The sequence below is a fragment of the Onychomys torridus genome, chromosome 4 (genome assembly GCF_903995425.1).
Source record: "Onychomys torridus chromosome 4, mOncTor1.1, whole genome shotgun sequence".
Taxonomy (NCBI): domain Eukaryota; kingdom Metazoa; phylum Chordata; class Mammalia; order Rodentia; family Cricetidae; genus Onychomys; species Onychomys torridus.
In genome coordinates, this window is record NC_050446.1 from 141,958,735 (window position 1) to 141,978,727 (window position 19,993).

Here is a 19,993-nt window from a genome sequence, read left to right on the forward strand (position 1 = left end):
GGGGTAGTAAGCATTTGTATTGATCTTGTCCTAAGAGTGTTTTTTGTTTTGTTTGTGTAGCCCTGGCTGTCCTGGAACTCTGAACCAGGCCGGCCTTGAACTCAAAGACTGGCCTGCCTTTGCCTCCCAAAAGCTGAGATTAGGGGATCACCAGAGCTCAGCTTTCCTGTGCATGTTTTTTCTGTTTTGTTTTGTTTTGTTTTTTTTGAGACAGGGTTTCTCTGTGTAGCTTTGCGCCTTTCCTGGAGTAGCTCTGTAGACCAGGCTGGCCTCGAACTCACAGAGATCCACCTGCCTCTGCCTCCCGATTGCTGGAATTAAAGGTCCATGCCACCACCCCTGGCCCTGTGCATGTTTTAAACCAGCAACTACATTCATTGCTTACCATCTCAGCATCCCTCAGGTCACAGGCAGGGTCACAGACAGCTTTTAGGAGTTTCCCCAAATGGCATGTGTGCCAACTGGATTGAAGGTGGACCGGCTTATAGTTTACTGTGCTTGCTCTCGAGTTGACACTGGGGAGGAAACTTACCTTGCAGGTGGAGCACTAGGCGCAGTATGCCCACCCTTGGCTTTCTCCGGACTTTCTCTTTCATTCTTTCTGGAAGTATCTCGAACACAGCCTTCTTCCTCTTCCTCTGCTTTCTTTTTATAAGACCTTGAGTTCAAAATGATCAAAAATAGAAAGACATTTCCTGAGGCACATCATCATTTAGGGGACTAACGACATGACTGAACCAGAGTTCTTCAGTCATATCATCAGATCATACACAGCAACAGCTGCATGAGAAAGCCCTTGGGTCAGCTGAAGCATCTGGTAGTGTTTAAGAATATACGATTGTTCTATCTGTCACCAAGTCAACAAGCAGAAGACAGTGTGGACAACCTTCCTAACAGCTACAACATCTGTTCCTTAGTAAATTCCAGAGTAACAGCAAGGACCCAGTTACAAGTAAGTATTGTACTGGCTTCAGCAGCCTCCCATGCAGCTGGGGGATCCAAGCAACAACCTCAACAACTAAGACAAAGTTTAAGACACTCTCAGGAGGTCTCACTTTCCTGCCTGAGTGCTAGCCTGCTTCCTTTACAATATCCACTCTTGAACATGGATGTAATGTCTAAAGATACAGCAGTTACCTTCTGATAATAACACTCAAGCAGAATGAAAAAGCTAAGAAGCAATAGCCAAGAATCAACCAAAGCCAGTGACAAACTAGCTTTTGACTTCTGTGAAGTACAAAAATTATTTAGATACTTTAGAGTATTCCTTGCAGTGAAACAACATTCCCAACTAAAAAAATAATAATAAACATGAATACCATATATTCTGGTCAGTCTTTGCCACAGAAGAACACTGGAATCAAACCTGTAAACTAAGATTTGAGCACCTTCCGGAAGGACACAGGTCAACACCCCTGACCATTGCATAGCTTAGGAGTTTCCCAGTCTACAGGTACACCAACCAGACTGTAGATGGACCCATTGGCCACTTCACTTCATAACTCAAAATTCTCAATTCAGGAAAGAAATCTACCACACAGGATGATGGTCTACAAGGCAACAGTAAGAAACCTTGACTACTTACAATTTCATTTTTTTGGAAGGTGGGAAGTCACTAGCCGGAGTGGTACATGTCTTTGCTTTCATTTCAACAAGGTCATGGTTTTTTTCTTTGTGTTCCAAATCCTTCTGAGCAGAGAGTCTAACAGATCTCCTACAGTAGAATCGACACAATTTATCTTAAGATGAATACATTTACTACAGATAGACAAATGCTCTTCAGACAGTAAAAGTATGTCAAACTACAAGACCAATAAAACACTTATTATCCACTCTCTCAATGTAATGGTTGTGAAAATTTGCTATTTCCAACCATAAAATTCTGGTATTCAAATTTGCTGACGTTTTACAAATTAGACCTCAATAAAACTGACTTTTGGAAACACCAACAAAACAGACTGACTAGGGTTGTGCTGTTGTGATGCCAGCACTCTGGAAAGCTACTCAGGATGGCAAGACTCATCTCAAAAGGAGAAAAGTCGAATCAGAACCCTGGGTGTGGTGGTATGTGCCCTTAATCCCACGGCTGAAGAGGTAGAGGAGGAGAGAGTTTGAGGTTAGCCTAGCCTACATGCTGAGTTCCAGGACAGTCATAGCTCTACAGTGAGAACCTGCCTCAAATTTTAAACAGAGTTAAAAAAACACAAAATATATTTGAATGAGGGCTGGGATGGTTCAGTGGTAAAAACCTGCCTAGCAAGTACAGGGAGCAAGGACCTGGGTTCACTTCCAGAGGGGACGCGGGAAGGTTAAGATTAAGTAGAACACAGGACAAGGGACTAGGACAACAACAACAACAAAGACAGTGGCCAGGAAACGGCAGTGACAGGTCTAACCAGATTAATAATTATAATACAGTCACAGAAGTACAAGCTGACAGCGTTCCAGGAAAACAAAAATTAATGAGACCAGTTATTTTGTTTGTTTGGGGTTTTTTGTTTTGTTTTGTTTTTTGTTTAGTAAGTTGTTTTGTTTTTGAGACAGGGTTTCTTTGTGTGGCCCTGGCTGTTCTGGAACTCACTCTGTAGCCCAGGCTGGCCTCAAACTCAGAGATCCGCCTGCCTCTGCCTCCCGAGTGCTGGGATTAAAGGTGTGAGATGGGGTTTGGGCGGAGGGGGAGGCAAGGCATGTACCACCACCTCCAAGCTGGGTTTTGTTGTTGTTTTTTAAAGCAAGATCCCAATAAGTGTCATCTACAAAAACTTAACTTTTTGTGATTGTTTAGTTACTTTAAAAGCTCCACATTATCATGAAAGGCAGGAATGGGGATGAGGGGGATCAGATGACTCAGTGAGCAGAGAAGCTTGTGTCTAAGCCTGACACCTGGTCTGAGTTCAGGCCCCATGAACCACAAGGAGAAGGAGAGAACTGACTCCAACTACTGTCCATATGCATGATGGTATACATACATACATACATACACACACACACACACACACACACACACACACACAATATATATATATATATAACATTAAACCTTTCTAAAGATTTTTTAATTATTTATTTTTATGTGCTGTGCATTGGTGTTTTGCCTGCACATATGTCTATGAGGGTGTTGTGAGCTGTCATGTGGGCGCTGGGAATTGAATTCATGTCCTCCAGAACAGCAGCCAGTGCTCTTAACCACTGAGCCATCTCTCCAGCCCCATAATTATAAAATTTTAAATAAGAGCAGGGCATATAACTCCATAACAGAAAGTATGCTCAGCACACAAATGAGATTGGCTCAAACTCTAACACCACAAAATATTAAGCATGAATACTAAAAAGCAAAAATAGAATAAAAGTAAAAGAATAGAAAATATATATACAAACCTAACCACGAGAAAGCTTCTGTAATACTAAACAAAGAAAGGTATTTGAAGGCTGAAGAGATGGCCCAGTGGTTAAGAGCACTGGCTGCTCTTGCAGAGGACACAGGTTCAATTCCCAGTACCCATATGAGGACTCACAACTGTCTGTACTTCCAGTTCCAGAAGGTCTGGCACCCTTCTGACCAGGCGCCAGGAACGCACATGACACATAAATAAATGCAAGCAAAACACTCAGACACATAACATAAAATAATAAAATTCTTTAAAGAGGGAGAAAAGTAATTGACATCAGAAAAACATAACCATTTTATCCATACAGAGCTTTTAAAATCAAACTGACGAGTCTGAATCCTAGCCTTGAGCAACCAAGTAAGTATAAATTAACCCTGCAAGCTCACTCACTCCACAAGCACTGAGCGAGCAGAGGTCTAACAGCACTGACAGAAGATCTGGGTGTCACTTTACTGCTTGAGCAGGACCAGGAAAACCCACAACTTTTGTGCCCCACTCTTACCTCTGAGGCTGGACAGGAGTTTTTCCTGATACAGCCCCTTCAGCATTCACAGAAGAAAAAGCATTTGATGGAATGGAATGTTTCTGAAGATTTTCCTTTTCTGTCTCATTACAGTAAGTGTTGTCAACTATGAGAGACCAAAAACTTAATTAGACTACTGCAGAAGTATCCTAAAATACCCACTTATAAATACATTAAACATTTAAACCGTTAGAATACTGGCTGCTCTTCTAGAAGACCTGGGCTTAGATTCCCAGCACCCACATGATGACTCACAACTGTCTGTAACTCCAGTTCCAGGGGTCCTGACGCTTTCTTCTGGCCACTGCAGGCAGGATGTACAGACATACATGCAAGCAAAATACCATCAACATAAAATAAAATTTAAAAGTTTGAAGGTTTTCAATGGAGTTACCCTATAACAGGGGACAGTGCCTCCCCCAGACACCATAAGCTATCAAATAAAAAGCCCAGAGCCACATATACGTTACCTCTTTGCAAGTTTTTGTCAGTTTTGGACACTGCCCTAAAACACATTCCAGGTTTGCCAATGTGCTTAGCTTCCCTTCAGAACCTGACACTGACCACACTTGGGTCATAAAACATGGAGTCAATCAAGTTAGTATCAAACTGGGAGCCCGTCCTACCAGCTAGCCTTTGTAGTGCTGAAGGTGGTATGTGCACTACCGGGGAAGTAAATAGTCTTTCTCAGATGTGAGCCCTGCCAGCTGCAGTGACAACTGCCCTGGCAAGCCATGCCCACCAGTGCAACAGTGAGAGGACTGTTAGGAGAGTGACTGGCCACTTTCTGATTGGGTTTAAAGCCCACCCACCCAGAAAATGGAATTCACACCTGACACCATTAACAGGTCTAAGAACCTGTGGCTAGGGAGGTCATGGGTTCTTGGAGAGGACATACTACTACTATTCTGCTAAGTGGACACAGTATTAACCTGCCCTGAGTACTTATCTTCACACCCATAGGTTAGTGCCTCTCCCAAAACTCAGAGAAGCTTCTTTTTGCAATAGATGGGAATTAACAAAGAGACTCACAACTGGTCAATGTGTAAAGAAAAATAAGATTGTAGTGTTCAGATCTAAATAGGACATCACACCATCGCCTCTAAAGCTCAGGGATCATCAAGGGGGTGGAAATTTTCTAAGAGCCAGAGGTAGTAGAAGACTACAATTAAACAGCAGTTATCCAGATAGGACAGAGCAGTTGCACACATCAACTCCTAGTAGCTAGAACTTCACACACAAGACCATGACCAAGATCAAACCAGACAAAATCCAACATGGATGAAGAAGTGGGTCACAAAGTCCCACCCCTAGCTGAGGAGCAATTGGCAACTGATGGCTGCTGGGTTACAGAGAGTCAGTTTTCTTCAGAAATGCATCCTGAGAGGCATCCTACCCATGTTCCAGTAGATGGTCCCACACTGCTGCACACACTGGCAGCACTAAGTGGACTTAGTAGTCTAAAAAGAAAACATGAGCCAGGCTCTGGTGGTGCACGCCTTTAGTTCCAGCACTCAGGAGGCAGAGGCAGGAGGATCTCTGTGAGTTCGAGACCAGCCTGCTCTATATAGTGAGTTCCAGGTCAGCCAGGGCTACACAGAAAAACTCTGTCTCAAGGAGATGGGGAGAGGGGAGACTGTGTAATTGAGAGAAAATAATGATGGAAGATAGAAAAGGAGTTGAAAGGGAGTGAATAGGGAATAAATTTGATTAAATAATATCATATGGGGCTGGAGAGATGGCTCAGCAGTTAGTCACATTTGTTGCTCTTTGGGAGGACCTGAGTTCCACCCCCTGTACCAACATAGTGGTTCACAACCATCCATAACTCCAGTTCCAGGGGTTCTGATGCCCTCTTCTGACCTCCATGGGCACCAGGTATTCAAGTGATGCACATATATACATGCAGGCAAGGCAAAACACTCACACACAAAAAAGCAGATACATTTTTAAAAGTATGTCTATATGAACAAGGAATAAATATTTTAAATTAATAGCCCCCAAAATGAGGGGGAAAAAACTAATCAGTACTCAAATCTCAAGAGAAACAAAATTATATACATATGTACACATACATGTGTATATGAGCATGTGTACATAAGCATGTATGAGTGTGATGATACAGAATTCTAAATTAAAATCATATGTATCCCATACACAAATATTATCATTCCTAAACATGGAAGCCTTACCTCAGGTAAAGTTATACAGAAGGCCTGCTCATAAAAGCTACTTTGCTTATATATCATATACATGTATCAAATTATCACAATATACCCTATAAACATAATTATGTTTATCATTAAAAAAACACTTTTTTGGTTGGCCATGGTGACCTAAATAGGCCAGCCTGAGCTACATGAAACCATTTTTTAAAAATTTCATAAACTAAGGTCTGGGATGCAGCCCAGCAGTAAAGCATTTGTTTACCATACTCAAAGCCCTACATTTAATCACCAGCACAGCAAAAGGTAAAAAGAAAAACAAACAAATACCAGTTTAAAAACAAAAACAAACAAACAAAAAAAAATCACAAGAAAGGAAAATTACACACTAACGTTATTCATGACCATTGGTACAAAATATTCTCAATAAGTTAGCGCTCAGGACAGCACTATAATTCGGTTATAGCACTTGTCAAGCACACATAAGGTCCTAGACTTAATCCCCAGCCCTGGGAAAAAAGTTTGAAAATGAATCCTAAAGATATATAAAAAGAATCAGTCAGGTATGGTGGTACCTGCAATATCAGCAAGAGTCTGAGGACAGCCTGAACTACACACAGACCTCTTCTCAGGAAAAAGAGCAAGCAGCACATGGTTGTACATCCACCATGAACCGGATTCACCCACTCACTGACAAACCAAAATTGCAGTCTGGTGGTGATTCCCTCAGCTCCGAAGCTCTAGTCAGGGGCAGCTTTGGTCCAGGCTCTTGTCTAAGCTGTTTCTCCTCACCTGCCTTCAGAGGTGTGACACGGCCTTGCTGAAGTTTGGCTTTTCTCAGGGAAGCTTTGCCTTGAAAAGGCTCTCCAATTCCTTTCTTCCTAAGAAAGTTGTTCTCCAAATTGGCCTTCTCCTCTGTGAAATAATCAATAAGGAAGCAAAACAAAGGAGAATCATGCGTTAAAATGGGGACTAAAGTCCATTTCCAGCGCCTTCAGCAAAACCACAATTCTAGCAACTAAAGGAAAGGAGCGTGCAATCAGGGATAGACTGCAAAATCTACCCCCAAAGCACTTGCAACATCCAACGAGGCCTTCCAGTAAAGGATGCTGCAGTGCTGTACTCCTTTATCTTTGTTAAGATACAGTCAGGGCCACATCAACATTAGCTGGCCTTATCTGCCGTTAAAATACATCACATTCTCCTTGAAGAAAACTGTGGCCACCAGGAACTGTAGGATTACAAGGGACAGATTATATTCACAGAGCGTGGGGTGTGTGAGTGGAGCAGAGCAAAGCTTTCCCAGAGTTTTATCTTGGCTTTTGTTGTGACTAAAGCTGGTACAAAAACAATCTGTCCCAGCAACAGCGGGCTGTGTCAAGCTACAGGAGTGCAGTGAGCCCCTGAATAACTAGCTACACTGTGCTCAGACATTCTGATTATAGCCATATGAAAGATGTGATAAGATGAAAGAAAACAACAAAGAAATATAAGTGAAGGTAGTTTTCTTTCTTTTTTTTTTGTTTTTTTTTTTGTTTTTGGGTTTTTTTTGTTTGTTTTTTTGAGACAGGGTTTCTCTGTGTAGTTTTGGTGCCTGTCCTGGATCTCATTCTGTAGACCAGGCTGGCCTCGAACTCACAGAGATCTGCTTGGCTCTGCTGTCCCCACCCCAAATACTGGGATTAAAGGCATGTGCCACCGCGGCCCAGCTTCTAAGGTAGTTTTCTGAGTTTTTTTTCTGAATTTTTTTTTCTTCCGACCTGTATTTAATCATATTGCCATGCTAATGTTCCCTTTCTGTGGATATCGGGAGGGTAAAGAAAAACTTGTCCTTGGGCCTGCAGTGCTATGGGGATGGAGAAGACTGCTCTAGGGCAGCAGGCCAAACTATCTGCTCTTCCTTCCCCCAGAGCCCTCTGCTGAGAGTAACACTGAATTCCTTTCCCAGAATACCAGACACCATCTCATCTAGACGCTGCATTTTGAGTAGTCCAGGCAGCTGCAATAGAATCATTTTTGTTCCTACCACACATTGATGTTAATGTCTCTTAATGAGGAAGGTGGAGACAAGAGAAAGGATAAAATGAAGAAGCCTCATCAACAATTGGACTCACATATTATCCCAAAGTTATATCAAAATACAACTAACTACAAGCTGGGGGCTGTCGAGATGGCTAAATGGTTAAGAGCACTTGCTGCTCTTGCAGAAAATGAAAATTCAGTTCATAGCATCCGTGTCAGGCAGCCCACAAATTAGGCTCTATGACCTTGGACCCCCTCACCTGGCCTCCATGGGTACTGCACTCATCCACACACAGACATACACAGAAATACAAACAAAATTAAAAAAAAAAAAAAAATTGGCCTAGTTTTAGGTATGTACACATCACAGGACTCTAATCTCTTTGTGGATTAGGTTGTTAGTAAGTACCATAATGTCTCCATTTAAAAACTATTTTGGAGGTGGGCAGAGGTAGTACATAACATTAATCCCACCACTTAGGAAGTAGAGGCAGCCAGATCTGTGTGAGTTCAAGACCAGCCTGGTCTACAGAGCTAGTTCCAGAACTGCCAGGGCTACACTGACAAATCCTGTCTTGAAAAACAAAATCAAAACAAACAAAAAACTATTTTTGGAAGTCTGAAGTGATGGCTCAGTGGTAGAGTGTATAATCCTCTTCAGAATACATGAGCTAGGTTTTCAAAACCACATCAGGCCATTCACAACTGCCTGTAATTCCAGTTCCAAAGGATCCAACACCTCTGATCTTCGTAGACAAATGCACTCAAGTACACATACCCAAAGCAGATTGACATCATTAAACATTTTTTTTTTGAACTGAGGATTGAACCCAGGGCCTTGCACTTGCTAGGCAAGCGCTCTACCACTGAGCTAAATCCCCAACCCCATTAAACATTTTTTTAAGAATACACACAAAAAGAATTTGGGGGCTGGGGATGTAGCTCAAGTTGATGGAACGCTTGCCTACCATACACAAGTATTTAAATGCAGTCCCAAGTATGCATAAGCTGAAAGTGGTGGTATGTTCCAATAACCTTAGCAGTATAGGGATTAAACAGGACAGGAAGTTTAAGATCATCCTCAGATACACGACACCACAACTCAAAAAAAAAAAAAAAAAAATTAAAATTAAGAAATGAATTGAGACTCAATTTGCAGCATGAGGGAGGTAAAGCCTGGGAGCTGGAGACCATAAGCCAGATTTGACTCTGTCTCCAAAACCTAAAAAGCCAGAGACTTGGGAGATTTCAACAAGCCAGGCACAATCTAATCAAGAGGAGATCTCTTGAGCACAAGAATTCAAAGCTAGCCTCAGATACATAGACACAGCAAGACTGATCTCAAAAACAAATATGTAAATTAAATAAAATAAAAGGGCAAAATGGGATCTTTGTGGTTTTAGAATATTCACCATCTTGATTGAAATGAAAGTTAGATGAACCTCCACAGGTGAGATGTAGTGGGTAGCTGTTTTAGCCATGACCTTGAAGCACTGCCCTTAGTGAGGTGCAGGTAACTGCTACACCTGCCCCTGGGGCATGGCCGCTGGGGACCCTTAAGACCTTGGATGCAAATACAGGGACCTCTCTTCGCCTCCTTGTGGTATTGGATGCTGAGATCTTGGACCAGGCAAATCAGTGTGAAACAGCTCAGCTTTGCTGGACCCTACTATAAATCTCCCAAGGTAGTGAGTTAACTCCCAATAAATTCCTTTGTTCATTAAACAGACTCTGTGGATTTTTCCCCCACATTGGGTACCAGATAACGGGAGAAATTCATAGAGTCTGCTGAGTCCAAACTGGACTGGGCTATGTAGTGAAATAATGCCCCCCCCCAAAAAAGACACACGGGAGGCAGAGGCAGGTGGATCTCTGTGAGTTCCAGGCCAGCATGGTCTACAGAGCAAGTTCCAGGAAAGGCTCCAAAGCTACACAGAGAAACCCTGTCTCAAAAAAACCAAAAAACAAACAAAAAAAAAGAAAAGGAGGGCCGGAGAGTAGAAAGGAAGAAAGGAGGGTGGGCAGCAGGCCAGGTGCTTGCTTTAGCAGCACCTACACTAAAAGTGGAATGATACAGAAAATATTAGCATGGCCCCTTCACCAAAGATGACAGGCAAATTTGTAAAGTATACCAGATCTTTTTTTCCTCATGTTTTTGTGGAACTGTATTGTAAAACTAAACTATCAATAAAGATGATGTTTCCATCTTTTAAAAAAAAGAAAATGAAAGAAAAGGTAGGCATGGTAGCTCTCACCTGTAATGCCAAGGCTGACTGAGGCAGGAAGGCTAAGAGTTCTGGACCTCTCTGAGCAACAGGGTGAAACCTTATCTCAAAAAAACCTAAGTTTACATATCAACAGACTTGTGTAGCCAAAAAGTAACTTTTTTTTCCTAAATCTAAATCATGGGTGAGAAAGTGTTTCATGGTGTGGAAAAGAATGCATAGTCTAAGCTGGGTGGTGGTGGTGGTGGTGGCGTACACCTTTAGTCCCAACACTAGGGAGGCAGAAGCAAATGGATCTCTTGGGTATGAGGCCAGCCAGAGCTACACGGAAAAACCCTATCTGGAAAAACCTTAAAAAAAGAAAGAGAGGGGAGGAGGGGAGGGGAGGGAAGGGGAGGAAACAGAATAGTCTAGTTACTTTTTTGGTGTCTCTTGCTTCATCTCATAATTTATTTTTATAGATATGGGTGTTTTGCACACACATATGTCTATGCACCATGTGCGTGCCTGGAGCCTCTGGTGACCTGAAGAGGGGATCTGATCCCCTGGAACTGGAGCCACTGACAGCTCTCAGCTACCACAGTGGGTTTTGGGAAGAACAGCCAGTGCTCCTAACTACCAACCCTTCTACTTCTGAAATGTCCCCAGTGCAAAACAAGACACTAATCCTTAAAATGGCAGAGAAAGTAGCAACTTACCAAACCACGAGTCTACATTTTCAGTATCTTCTTCGGTGTCCAAAGACGAAAAGTTGATGAAGTTGGTGGGGGCATCAAAAGAGTAAGTAGTTGTAACTTGTGACATTGCCCGCACTTAGCACAGGAGAAGCTTTCCCAGGATTCTAACACTCTACTCAATAGATGGACTTCTGAGGAGAGAAATTTTACAAAAAATTGGCTGTATATCAATCAGTATCAAGTATTGATCCCTACCAACTACTTTGACTTTATATTTCCAATTTTGAAAGCTTTCTGGGGGGCTGCAGAGATGGCTCAGCGGTTAAGAGCACTGACTGCTCTTCCAGTGTTCTTCCAGAGGACCTGGGTTCAATTCCCAGCACCCCCACATCAGCTCACAACTATCTAACTCCAAGATCTAACACCCTCATACAGACATACATATGGGCAAAACAAGGCACATAAAATAATTTTTTTTTTTAAAAAAAGAAGGGGGGTTGGGGATTTAGCTCAGTGGTAGAGCGCTTGCCTAGCAAGCACAAGGCCCTGGGTTCGGTCCTCAGCTCCGGCAAAAAAAAGAAGAAGGAAAATCATCTGGAACTGGTACAGGCCTTTTAATTCCAGCACTTGGGAGACAGAGGCAGAAGAATTTCTCTAAGTTTGAGACTAGCCTGGTCTACATAAGTTCCATAAGGTCAGCCAGGGATACACAGTAAGTGAGATCCTGTTTCAAAACACACACACACACACACACACACACACACCAAAAAAAAAAAAAAAAAAAGAAAGAAAAGCATCTAGAAAATATACCCTACGTTGTCAAATCACCTTAAAAGTTAATTGCCTGGGAGATTACTTGTTTTTAGAATTGGAAAGAAGCCAGTTTGGGGCTGTTGAAAGGATTCAGTGGGTGAAAGTACCTTCCACCAAGCCTGATGACCTAGTTTGATCCCTAAAAGCCACATGATGGCAAAAGAGAAAACTGACTCCTGCAAGCTGTCCTCTGACCTCCATATGCACGCCGTGGCATGCATGCACACCCCAACAGACAGATAAATGAACAAGCTTTGTTTGTTTTCTTTTTTAAAGAAAAGCTACGTTTGAGGAGCACCTACAATCTGACCATTACTGCTGGGTGTTACACTCATTATTAACTTTCCCTCAGTCTGTCATTTCTTCTTTTAAGCCTTTCTCCACCTATGTTTTCACTCTATGCCTGATAACCTAATTTCTAAAAAGCATCATTAACTTTTACACCTATGGACAAAAATCTTTACCCAAGTCCAACTAAATCTCTAGGAAATGCTATGCAGTATACCCAGAGCCACAGCGCTAGCTTAGCTTTAGCTCTCTAGAACAATGAGCATCCAACTTTATATCAGTTAACTCCATAAACGCTTCACCTGGTCCACTGCAGGACAAACGCCCGTCTAAGTTGTACATCAGGGTGCTTAGCAGAGGGCCTTATGAATAGTTTTGCCAAGTACTAGTTTTCATTCCTCAGGAATATTTTAAGAAAACTATTACTGGACTGAAGATGTAGCTCAGTGGCAGAAAGCAAACTTAGTATGCATGAGGGTGTGAGTTTGATCTCTAACACAGAGGGAGAAAAACAAAACAAAATTCCCTAGGCATGAAGAAAATGACTTAATACACAAAGCCATAACATGCATAAGTAAAAGAACAAGTCAACAATACAGACCTTCCTCCCCATGCCAACAAAACTCTGCATTCCACTGCGTACAAACTTAGTACGTTTAACCCTCCCATTCTAGTTCTATCTAGTAACAAAATAGCTGAAAGCAGTCTGAATAGCCTAAGCCATACCCACTGACAAATAATTGCCAATGAATTCCAGTGAGCTGTTGAGACAGGCCATCAGGGCACAAGGCCTGTACATCCCAGCACTCAGAAGATAGAGGCAGGAAAACTCTATAGACAAGCTGGAGTCCAGTCTGGTATACACAGCAAATTCTGGGCCAACAAGGACTATCTAGCAAGACCCTATCTCAAAAAGGAGAAATCTTGTATCTTGGAGGAAAGTAGATACCTATAATATTTACATAAAAGTTATCCCTCTTGGGACTGGTGGGATGGCTCATTGTAAAGGCATGTGCTACCACACCTGGCGATCTATGCTCTCCATTCCTGGTACCACATAAAAGAGGAGATCTGACCCCTGTAAGCTGTCCTCTGACCTTCATATATGTATCACAGCACACACATACACACAAACACAAACAAATATTTTTTTAAAAACCTTTCTTTAAGGTGAGTGTGGTGAAGCATGCTCTTATCAAAGCACAGAAGACAGAAGCAGGTAATCTCTGAGTCTAGCCTGGTCTACTTACTGAGTTCCAGGCCATGCTAGAGCTATAGAGGGAGACCTGGCCTCAGGAAAAAACAACAACAACAACAAGAAGCCTTCTTTAACTAATTAGGGTTGGGGATTTAGCTCAGTGGTAGAGCACTTGCCTAGCAAGCACAAGGCCCTGGGTTCGATCCTCAGCTTAAAAAAAAAAAAAAAACTAATTAAAAATCCATGCTCAGATAAATAAATAAATAAGTAAATAAATGAATAAATAAAAGAAAGGCCGGGTGTTAGTGACGCATGCCTTTAATCCCAGCACTGGGGAGGCAGAGCCAGGCGGATCGCTGTGAGTTCGAGGCCAGACTGAGCTACCAAGTGAGTTCCAGGAAAGGCGCAAAGCTACACAGAAAAACCAAAAAATTCATGCTCAGTGAGCATGGTGGCCAATGTCTTTAGTTGCAGCACTGGGGAGGCAGAGCCAGGCGAATCCTGAGTTTGAGACCAACTTGGTCTAAAGAGCAAGTTCCAGGAAGTCAAGAATGTTACACAGGGAAACCCTGTCTCAAAGAGAGAGAGAGTTTATAAGTTTTTTTTTTTTTTTTTTTTTTTTGGTTTAAATGAGCATGAACTTTCTTCTCTCTCTCTCTCTCTGAGACAGGGAGAGAGAGAGAGAGAGAAGAAAGTTCATGCTCATTTAAACAAAAAAACAAAAAAACAAAAAAAACTTTTATAAAAATTGAACCAGAGCCAGGTGTAGTGGCATACACATGTATTCTCAGCACTTAGGAGGCAGAGGCCAAGGCTAGTCTGTGCTGTGGAATAATCCTACTGTACACTGTGAAAATGTGTTGCTTTCATTGTTAATAAAAAGCTGAGGGGCTGGAGAGATGGCTCAGAGGTTAAGAGCACTGGCTGTTCTTCCAGAGGTCCTGAGTTCAATTCCCAGCAACCATATGATAGCTCACAACCATCTGTAATAAAGTCTGGTACCCTCTTCTGGCCATACATGCTGTAAACATAATAGATAAATAAATCTTTTTTTTTTTTTTTTTTTAAAGCTGAGCCAGGCGGTGGTGGCGCACGCCTGTAATCCCAGCACTCAGGAGACAGAGCCAGGAGGATCTCTGTGAGTTCAAGGCCAGCCTGGGCTACCAAGTGAGTTCCAGGAAAGGCGCAAAGCTACACAGGGAAACCCTGTCTCAAAAAACCAAAAATAAATAAATAAATAAATAAAATAAAAATTAAAAAGCTGATTGGCTGATAGGCAGGATTTTCGGGACAGAGAGAATGCTGGGAAGAAGGGCGGAGTCAGGGAGTCTTGAGACAGACTGGGAAGAAGCAACGTGGGAAGTTCATTGATGAAGTAAACAAGCCTCAGGGCAGTACATTGATGAACAGAAATGGGTTAATTTAAGTTGTAAGAACTGACTAGAGACATGCCTAAGCTATCAGCCAAGCATTTATAATTGATATTAAGTCTCTGTTCAGTTATTTGGGAGCGAATGCCAGGATGCAGAGAAACTCCACCTATAAGTCTAGACTACATAAGACTGTTTCAAAATACAAACACACACACACACACACACACACACACACACACACACACACACAGAGAGAGAGAGAGAGAGAGAGAGAGAGATCTGGTAGCTTATACCTAGAATCCTACTACCCAGGAGGCAACGGCAGGAGGACTTACCACATATTGGAGGTCTCTAAACTACACCACTGCCACCATACACTGAGCTTAGTCACCCAACCTTCATTACTGCCCAGTGGTTTGGCCAGCATTTACTTAGCTTCTCAGTGACCTGAGTAATGAGGAAAGTATTTCTGAGTTTTATAGTGTCTCAGAAATAATGTTATAACAAATAACAGCCAGGTGGTGGTGGCACATGCCTTTAATCCTAGCACTTAGGAAGCAGAGGCAGGCAGATCTCTGTGAGTTCAAAGACAGCCAGGGTTACATAGTGAGACCCTATCTAGAAAAAAAAATAAATAACAGGGTTTTTTTGTTTGTTTTTGTTTGTGGAGACAGGATCTCTCTGTGTAGGCCTGGCTGTCCTGGAACTCGATTTGTAGACCAGACTGGCCTCAAACTCACAGAGCTTCTGCCTCCTGAGTTCTGGAGTTAAAGTGTGTGCCATCACCGCCTGGCCAAAGAACAGATTTCTACAATGGCATCATTATACACACCACTCAACTTCTCCCCATGAACACATTATGGCTTTAACTCTTCATAGCAACATTCTAGTTGAGGACTTAGTGTAGAAACATGATACGCTGAAATTAGAAAGAATCGTAGGTAACATCTGGCTTTTGCAGTTTATAGATAACAATTAATTAAAAACAAGGGTTTGCCAAAAACCCTAACAACACTTAAAATAGTGGTTAAAAACAAACACAGGAATATAGCTACCAGAGATGCCAGGCTGTATTAAGTAAATCTTTTTTTTTTTTTTCTAATGCTCATTTACAACCTTGTAAAGCTTCATGTACACTCCTCGTGCTGGAAGAGGAAGCTAAGGATCAGAGACTAACTACTCAGTACCCAGCCATGTCAAGAAGAGCTAGCTCCTGGCTGCAGCACACCCTTGCACACCCTCACCTACTTTGGGAGTCAGCAGTGCTGGGGGGGTCAGGTCTCCACCTGCCTCTAAGCTGGCACTTGCCTTGCTTTCCATGGTCTTTTGACTTGGAGAAGGCTCTCTATTATGCCACTCTAACTTTTCACTCTCCTTCATCTCCACTTTCATTATTGGTTGCTTCGTTTTGTTTATTTTTGTTGCTGTTTTGTTTTTGTTTTAAGACGGGGTCTCACTATGTAACCCTGGCTTGCCTGGAACTTGATCTGTACAAGAAGAGGCTGGACTCAAAATTTTATCAGTTAGCCTCTGCCTCCAGAGTGCTGGGATTAGAGGCATGCAACATGACACCCAAGCTTTTTGTTGTTGCTGGTTGGGACTTATATATAGCACAGATTGACCTAGAACCTGCTATGTAGCCACACATGCACACAATACATACAAATTCATACCATATAAATAAATAAAGGCAAAATTAAAAAAAAAAAAAAAAGACCATTAGTGAAGGGTTTCTCTGGCAATAGTTAAAATCCCCTGGTTGAAAGGAGGAGATTTTCCTGTTCTTTTGAACAACTATGCTGGGAGACATGGGAAAATCTTAGATTCCCATGATCTCAATGGCTAATTGAGGTCACTGGGAACACTTCCCAGGCAGAGCTATAATGAAGACAAGCAGAGCTGGGGAAAGAAAGGGACAGGAATGTAAAATGCCACAATCACACTTGGCCCTCTGAAAACTATGATTCCAGCGAGAACGTAGCAGGGAGGACCAGGAACCACAGCAGCGCAACTAACTGCTAAATCAAAATCGTCTTACACACTGCCTCATCACAAACAATAAACAGCAGGATGTCCAAATATCAAAAACTAAAGTCTCTTCTGTTGGAGCCTAGTGGGATACCGCAGAAGTCAAAGCTAAGGGCAGCTATTTAAATGAGAATCCCATGAATGGTGGGAACTGGTCCCTTCCTGCACCCCTTAATCAAGATTGAATTTCTGTCAACAGGTCTCACTGAAGGGAGCGGGAAGGCACATATGTCAACCACAGTCCCTTAAACAAAACAAGCTGCCAAGCAAGAGAATTAGCTTCATATTTCAAAATTATCTGAAACTGCCACAACACAGGCTCCTGAAAATTTACAAATATTCTCAGTAGAAGAATAGCCTTTATTTAGCTGGGCTTGGTGGCACTTTAATCCCAGCGCTGGAAAGCAGAGGCAGGTGGATTTCTAAGTTCAATGCCAGCCTCTACATAGCTAATTCCAGGTCAGCAAAGCTACATACTGAGTCCTTGCCTCTACAAAAGAAATAAATCAAAATTAAAATAATAAAAAAGATTAACAAAAAAAATTTTTTTTGTGAGACACAGTTTCTTTGTGTAGCCTTGACTGTCCTGGAACTAATTCTGCAAAAACAGCTTCTAATGAAAAATAATCCTACAGGAAATCAGAGAAAGAAACAAAAAAATCTAGGGCTGGAGAGATGGCTCAGCAGTTAAGAGTACTGTCTGCTGTTCCAGAGAGCAGGGCTTTGATTCCCAGCACCCACATAGTGGCTCACAACCATCTTTAACTCTAGTTCCTGGAGATCTGACATCCTCTTCAGGCCTCTATGGGTACCTGGCAAGCACATGGTACACATACATTCATGCAGATAAAAACATTCAAGCAAAATAAAATAAAGTAGAAATATTCTTTAAGTAAATAAAGAAAGCCTACTCAATAGGCTATGCATGAATCAATATGCTATATATGAACTAGTTCTTTATAAAATTGCCTGTTAAGTATCACCCATAATATCATATAGCCCATCTACTTCCCAAACACTGAAAAGATACACGTGTAATCCTTTCCCTTTGGATAACAGACAATAGAGTCAGGCAGTGGTGGTGTACACCTCTAATCCCAGCATTAAGCTCAACAGAGGTAGGCAGATCTCTGTTGAGTTCGAGGCCAACCTGGTCTACAAATCGAGTTCCAGTACAGCTAGGGCTGTTACACAGAAAAACCCTGTCTCAAAAACGTTTTCTAGGGAAGAAATAGGTGAAAAAGGAAACCAAATGGAGACAAACACACATGAGGAAGACTGTAGAAGAAGCAATATAACCTGTCTCTACATTCATCTGAAATTAGTTTCATGTTGCCTCTTGTCTCTCTTCACTCACCCTCAGACCAAAACTATACTGGCCTTGACAAGCTCTACAAACCAAAGGGGGCAGGTTCCGAAGGGGTGGGGAGCAGCACAGAGCACATTCTAATAATGGGGCCTGAAATTGCAGGCTAGTGGCTCCTAGCAAAACTGATGGATGTGAGAGGCACCTCACCACCCAACTGTGAGACAGAGGAAAGCTCAAGCTAAACCACTGGTAATTCAAGAGAGTCAACAGAAAGAAGTCAAGGCTTCATTAGAGGCAGTCAGTTAAAATCTTATCTAGGCAATGGCATTTTCTCACCAACACCCTCTCCCACCTTCACAGGGCTAAGTGATCTTACCACATTAACACATATTCTCATTTAACCCAGAGAGAAAACATCTACAATTTTTTCCTTGCACATGAGGGGTCAACAAATGGCAACATATCCAACATCTGGCTTTGACTATTAATCAAACTTACAAACTACATCTGAAGCAAGTTCAATGGACTTTGTATCCACATTTGCTAATGTCTATGTTGAAATCCCATCTGTTTACAGAAACATATCTATGAAGCTTCCAAAATTGGGTCAATTTAAAATCCAAAACAATCCCTCACCATCCAAACACTCAGAAGTCACCACAGGACACACTGGAGACTTGTTCTAATTCACCCAGAAACACCAAACAAATGTGTTTTTGTTTCTTTTGCAAATTTACCAATTCCAGCCAGGCATGGTGTTATCATGAATGGAACCACAGCACTTGGGTGGCTGAGGCAGCAGGACAACCATCAGTTCAAGGCCAAGGCAGGCTACGTAGAGAATTTGAAGCCAGACTCATCTATCTCAGAACAAGATCTCATCTCAAAAGACAAGCAAGGACAAGAGAGAGGGTTCAATGGGTGAAGGGGCTTGTGGGCAAGCCTGACAACCTGAGTTTGATCCCTATAATCAACGGCGGAAGGAGGGAACCAACTCCTAAACTTACTCTGGCCTACACACACAAACACACACACATACACACATACATACATACATACACACACACACACACACACACACACACACACACACACACACACACACACACACCAAAAAGAAAAAAAGAAAAACCAAACCTGTAAGTTTCATATTTTACAGTTTGTTCTGAGACAGGGTCTCCCTATGTAGCCCCAGCTGTACTAGAACTCACTACGTAGACCAGTCTAGCCAGGTCTTGAACTCACAGAGATCTTACTGCCTTCCAAGTACTGGGATTAAACGCACATCTAGATCATACTGTACTTTTTTTAAAAGTTTTTTTTTTTGAGCTGAGGACCAAACCCAGGGCCTTGCGCTTGCTAGGTAAGTGCTCTACCACTGAGCTAAATCCCCAACCCAAAAAGTTTTATTTATTTCTGTATGTGTTACGAGTCATATTCACTCCGGGCTTCCTCCATTCCCATACCTCCCTTGACATACTTTTGGGACAGGATCACAAGTGGCCCTGTCCAGCCTTAAAATGACCATATTGCTGAGAACGACCTGCAATTCCTAATACTTCTGCCACCACCTCCAAGTGCTGGAATCACAGGATCTACCATCAAGCACAACTTGTTCTTTGTTTTTTAAATTTTTTTGAGACAGGGTTTCTCTGTGTAGCCCTGGCTGTTCTGGAACTCAGAGATCCACCTGCCTCTGTCTCCCAAAGTGCTGGGATTAAAGGCGGGCACCACCACTGCCCTATTTGTTTTGTTTTTTGAGACAGTGCCTCAAAAAAATATAAGCCAGGCTAGCCTTGAACTGAATATATTTAAAAAAGCTAGCCTTCTGATTCTCCTGTCTCAGTATCCTAAGTCTGGGATTACATCCCCATACCTAACTAAAATATAGACTCAGACCAAACTCTGCAATGTCATTCAAGCTAGGCACTGTGACCCAGATCTGTAATACTAGCTGCTGAAGTAAAAACAGGGGGAATCACA

General features: G+C 42.2%; 1 protein-coding gene and 1 non-coding gene across 2 annotated transcripts in view; one reads left to right on the plus strand and one right to left on the minus strand.

Annotated features, from left to right (window-relative positions):
• Positions 1-19,993, minus strand: part of Tpx2 (TPX2 microtubule nucleation factor) — a 39,600-nt gene that overhangs the window by 18,142 nt on the left and 1,465 nt on the right. Inside the window, exons 2-6 of the mRNA XM_036185100.1 lie at positions 11,023-11,192; positions 6,870-6,992; positions 3,892-4,018; positions 1,586-1,714; positions 533-658 (exon numbers count right to left, since the gene is read on the minus strand). Coding sequence (XP_036040993.1) covers positions 533-658; positions 1,586-1,714; positions 3,892-4,018; positions 6,870-6,992; positions 11,023-11,128 — 611 coding nt within the window. The 5' untranslated portion in view covers positions 11,129-11,192. The remainder of the gene's footprint in view (positions 1-532; positions 659-1,585; positions 1,715-3,891; positions 4,019-6,869; positions 6,993-11,022; positions 11,193-19,993) is intronic.
• Positions 10,133-10,240, plus strand: LOC118583249. Its single transcript, XR_004944839.1, has one exon. It is a non-coding gene; the product is annotated as a U6 spliceosomal RNA (small nuclear RNA).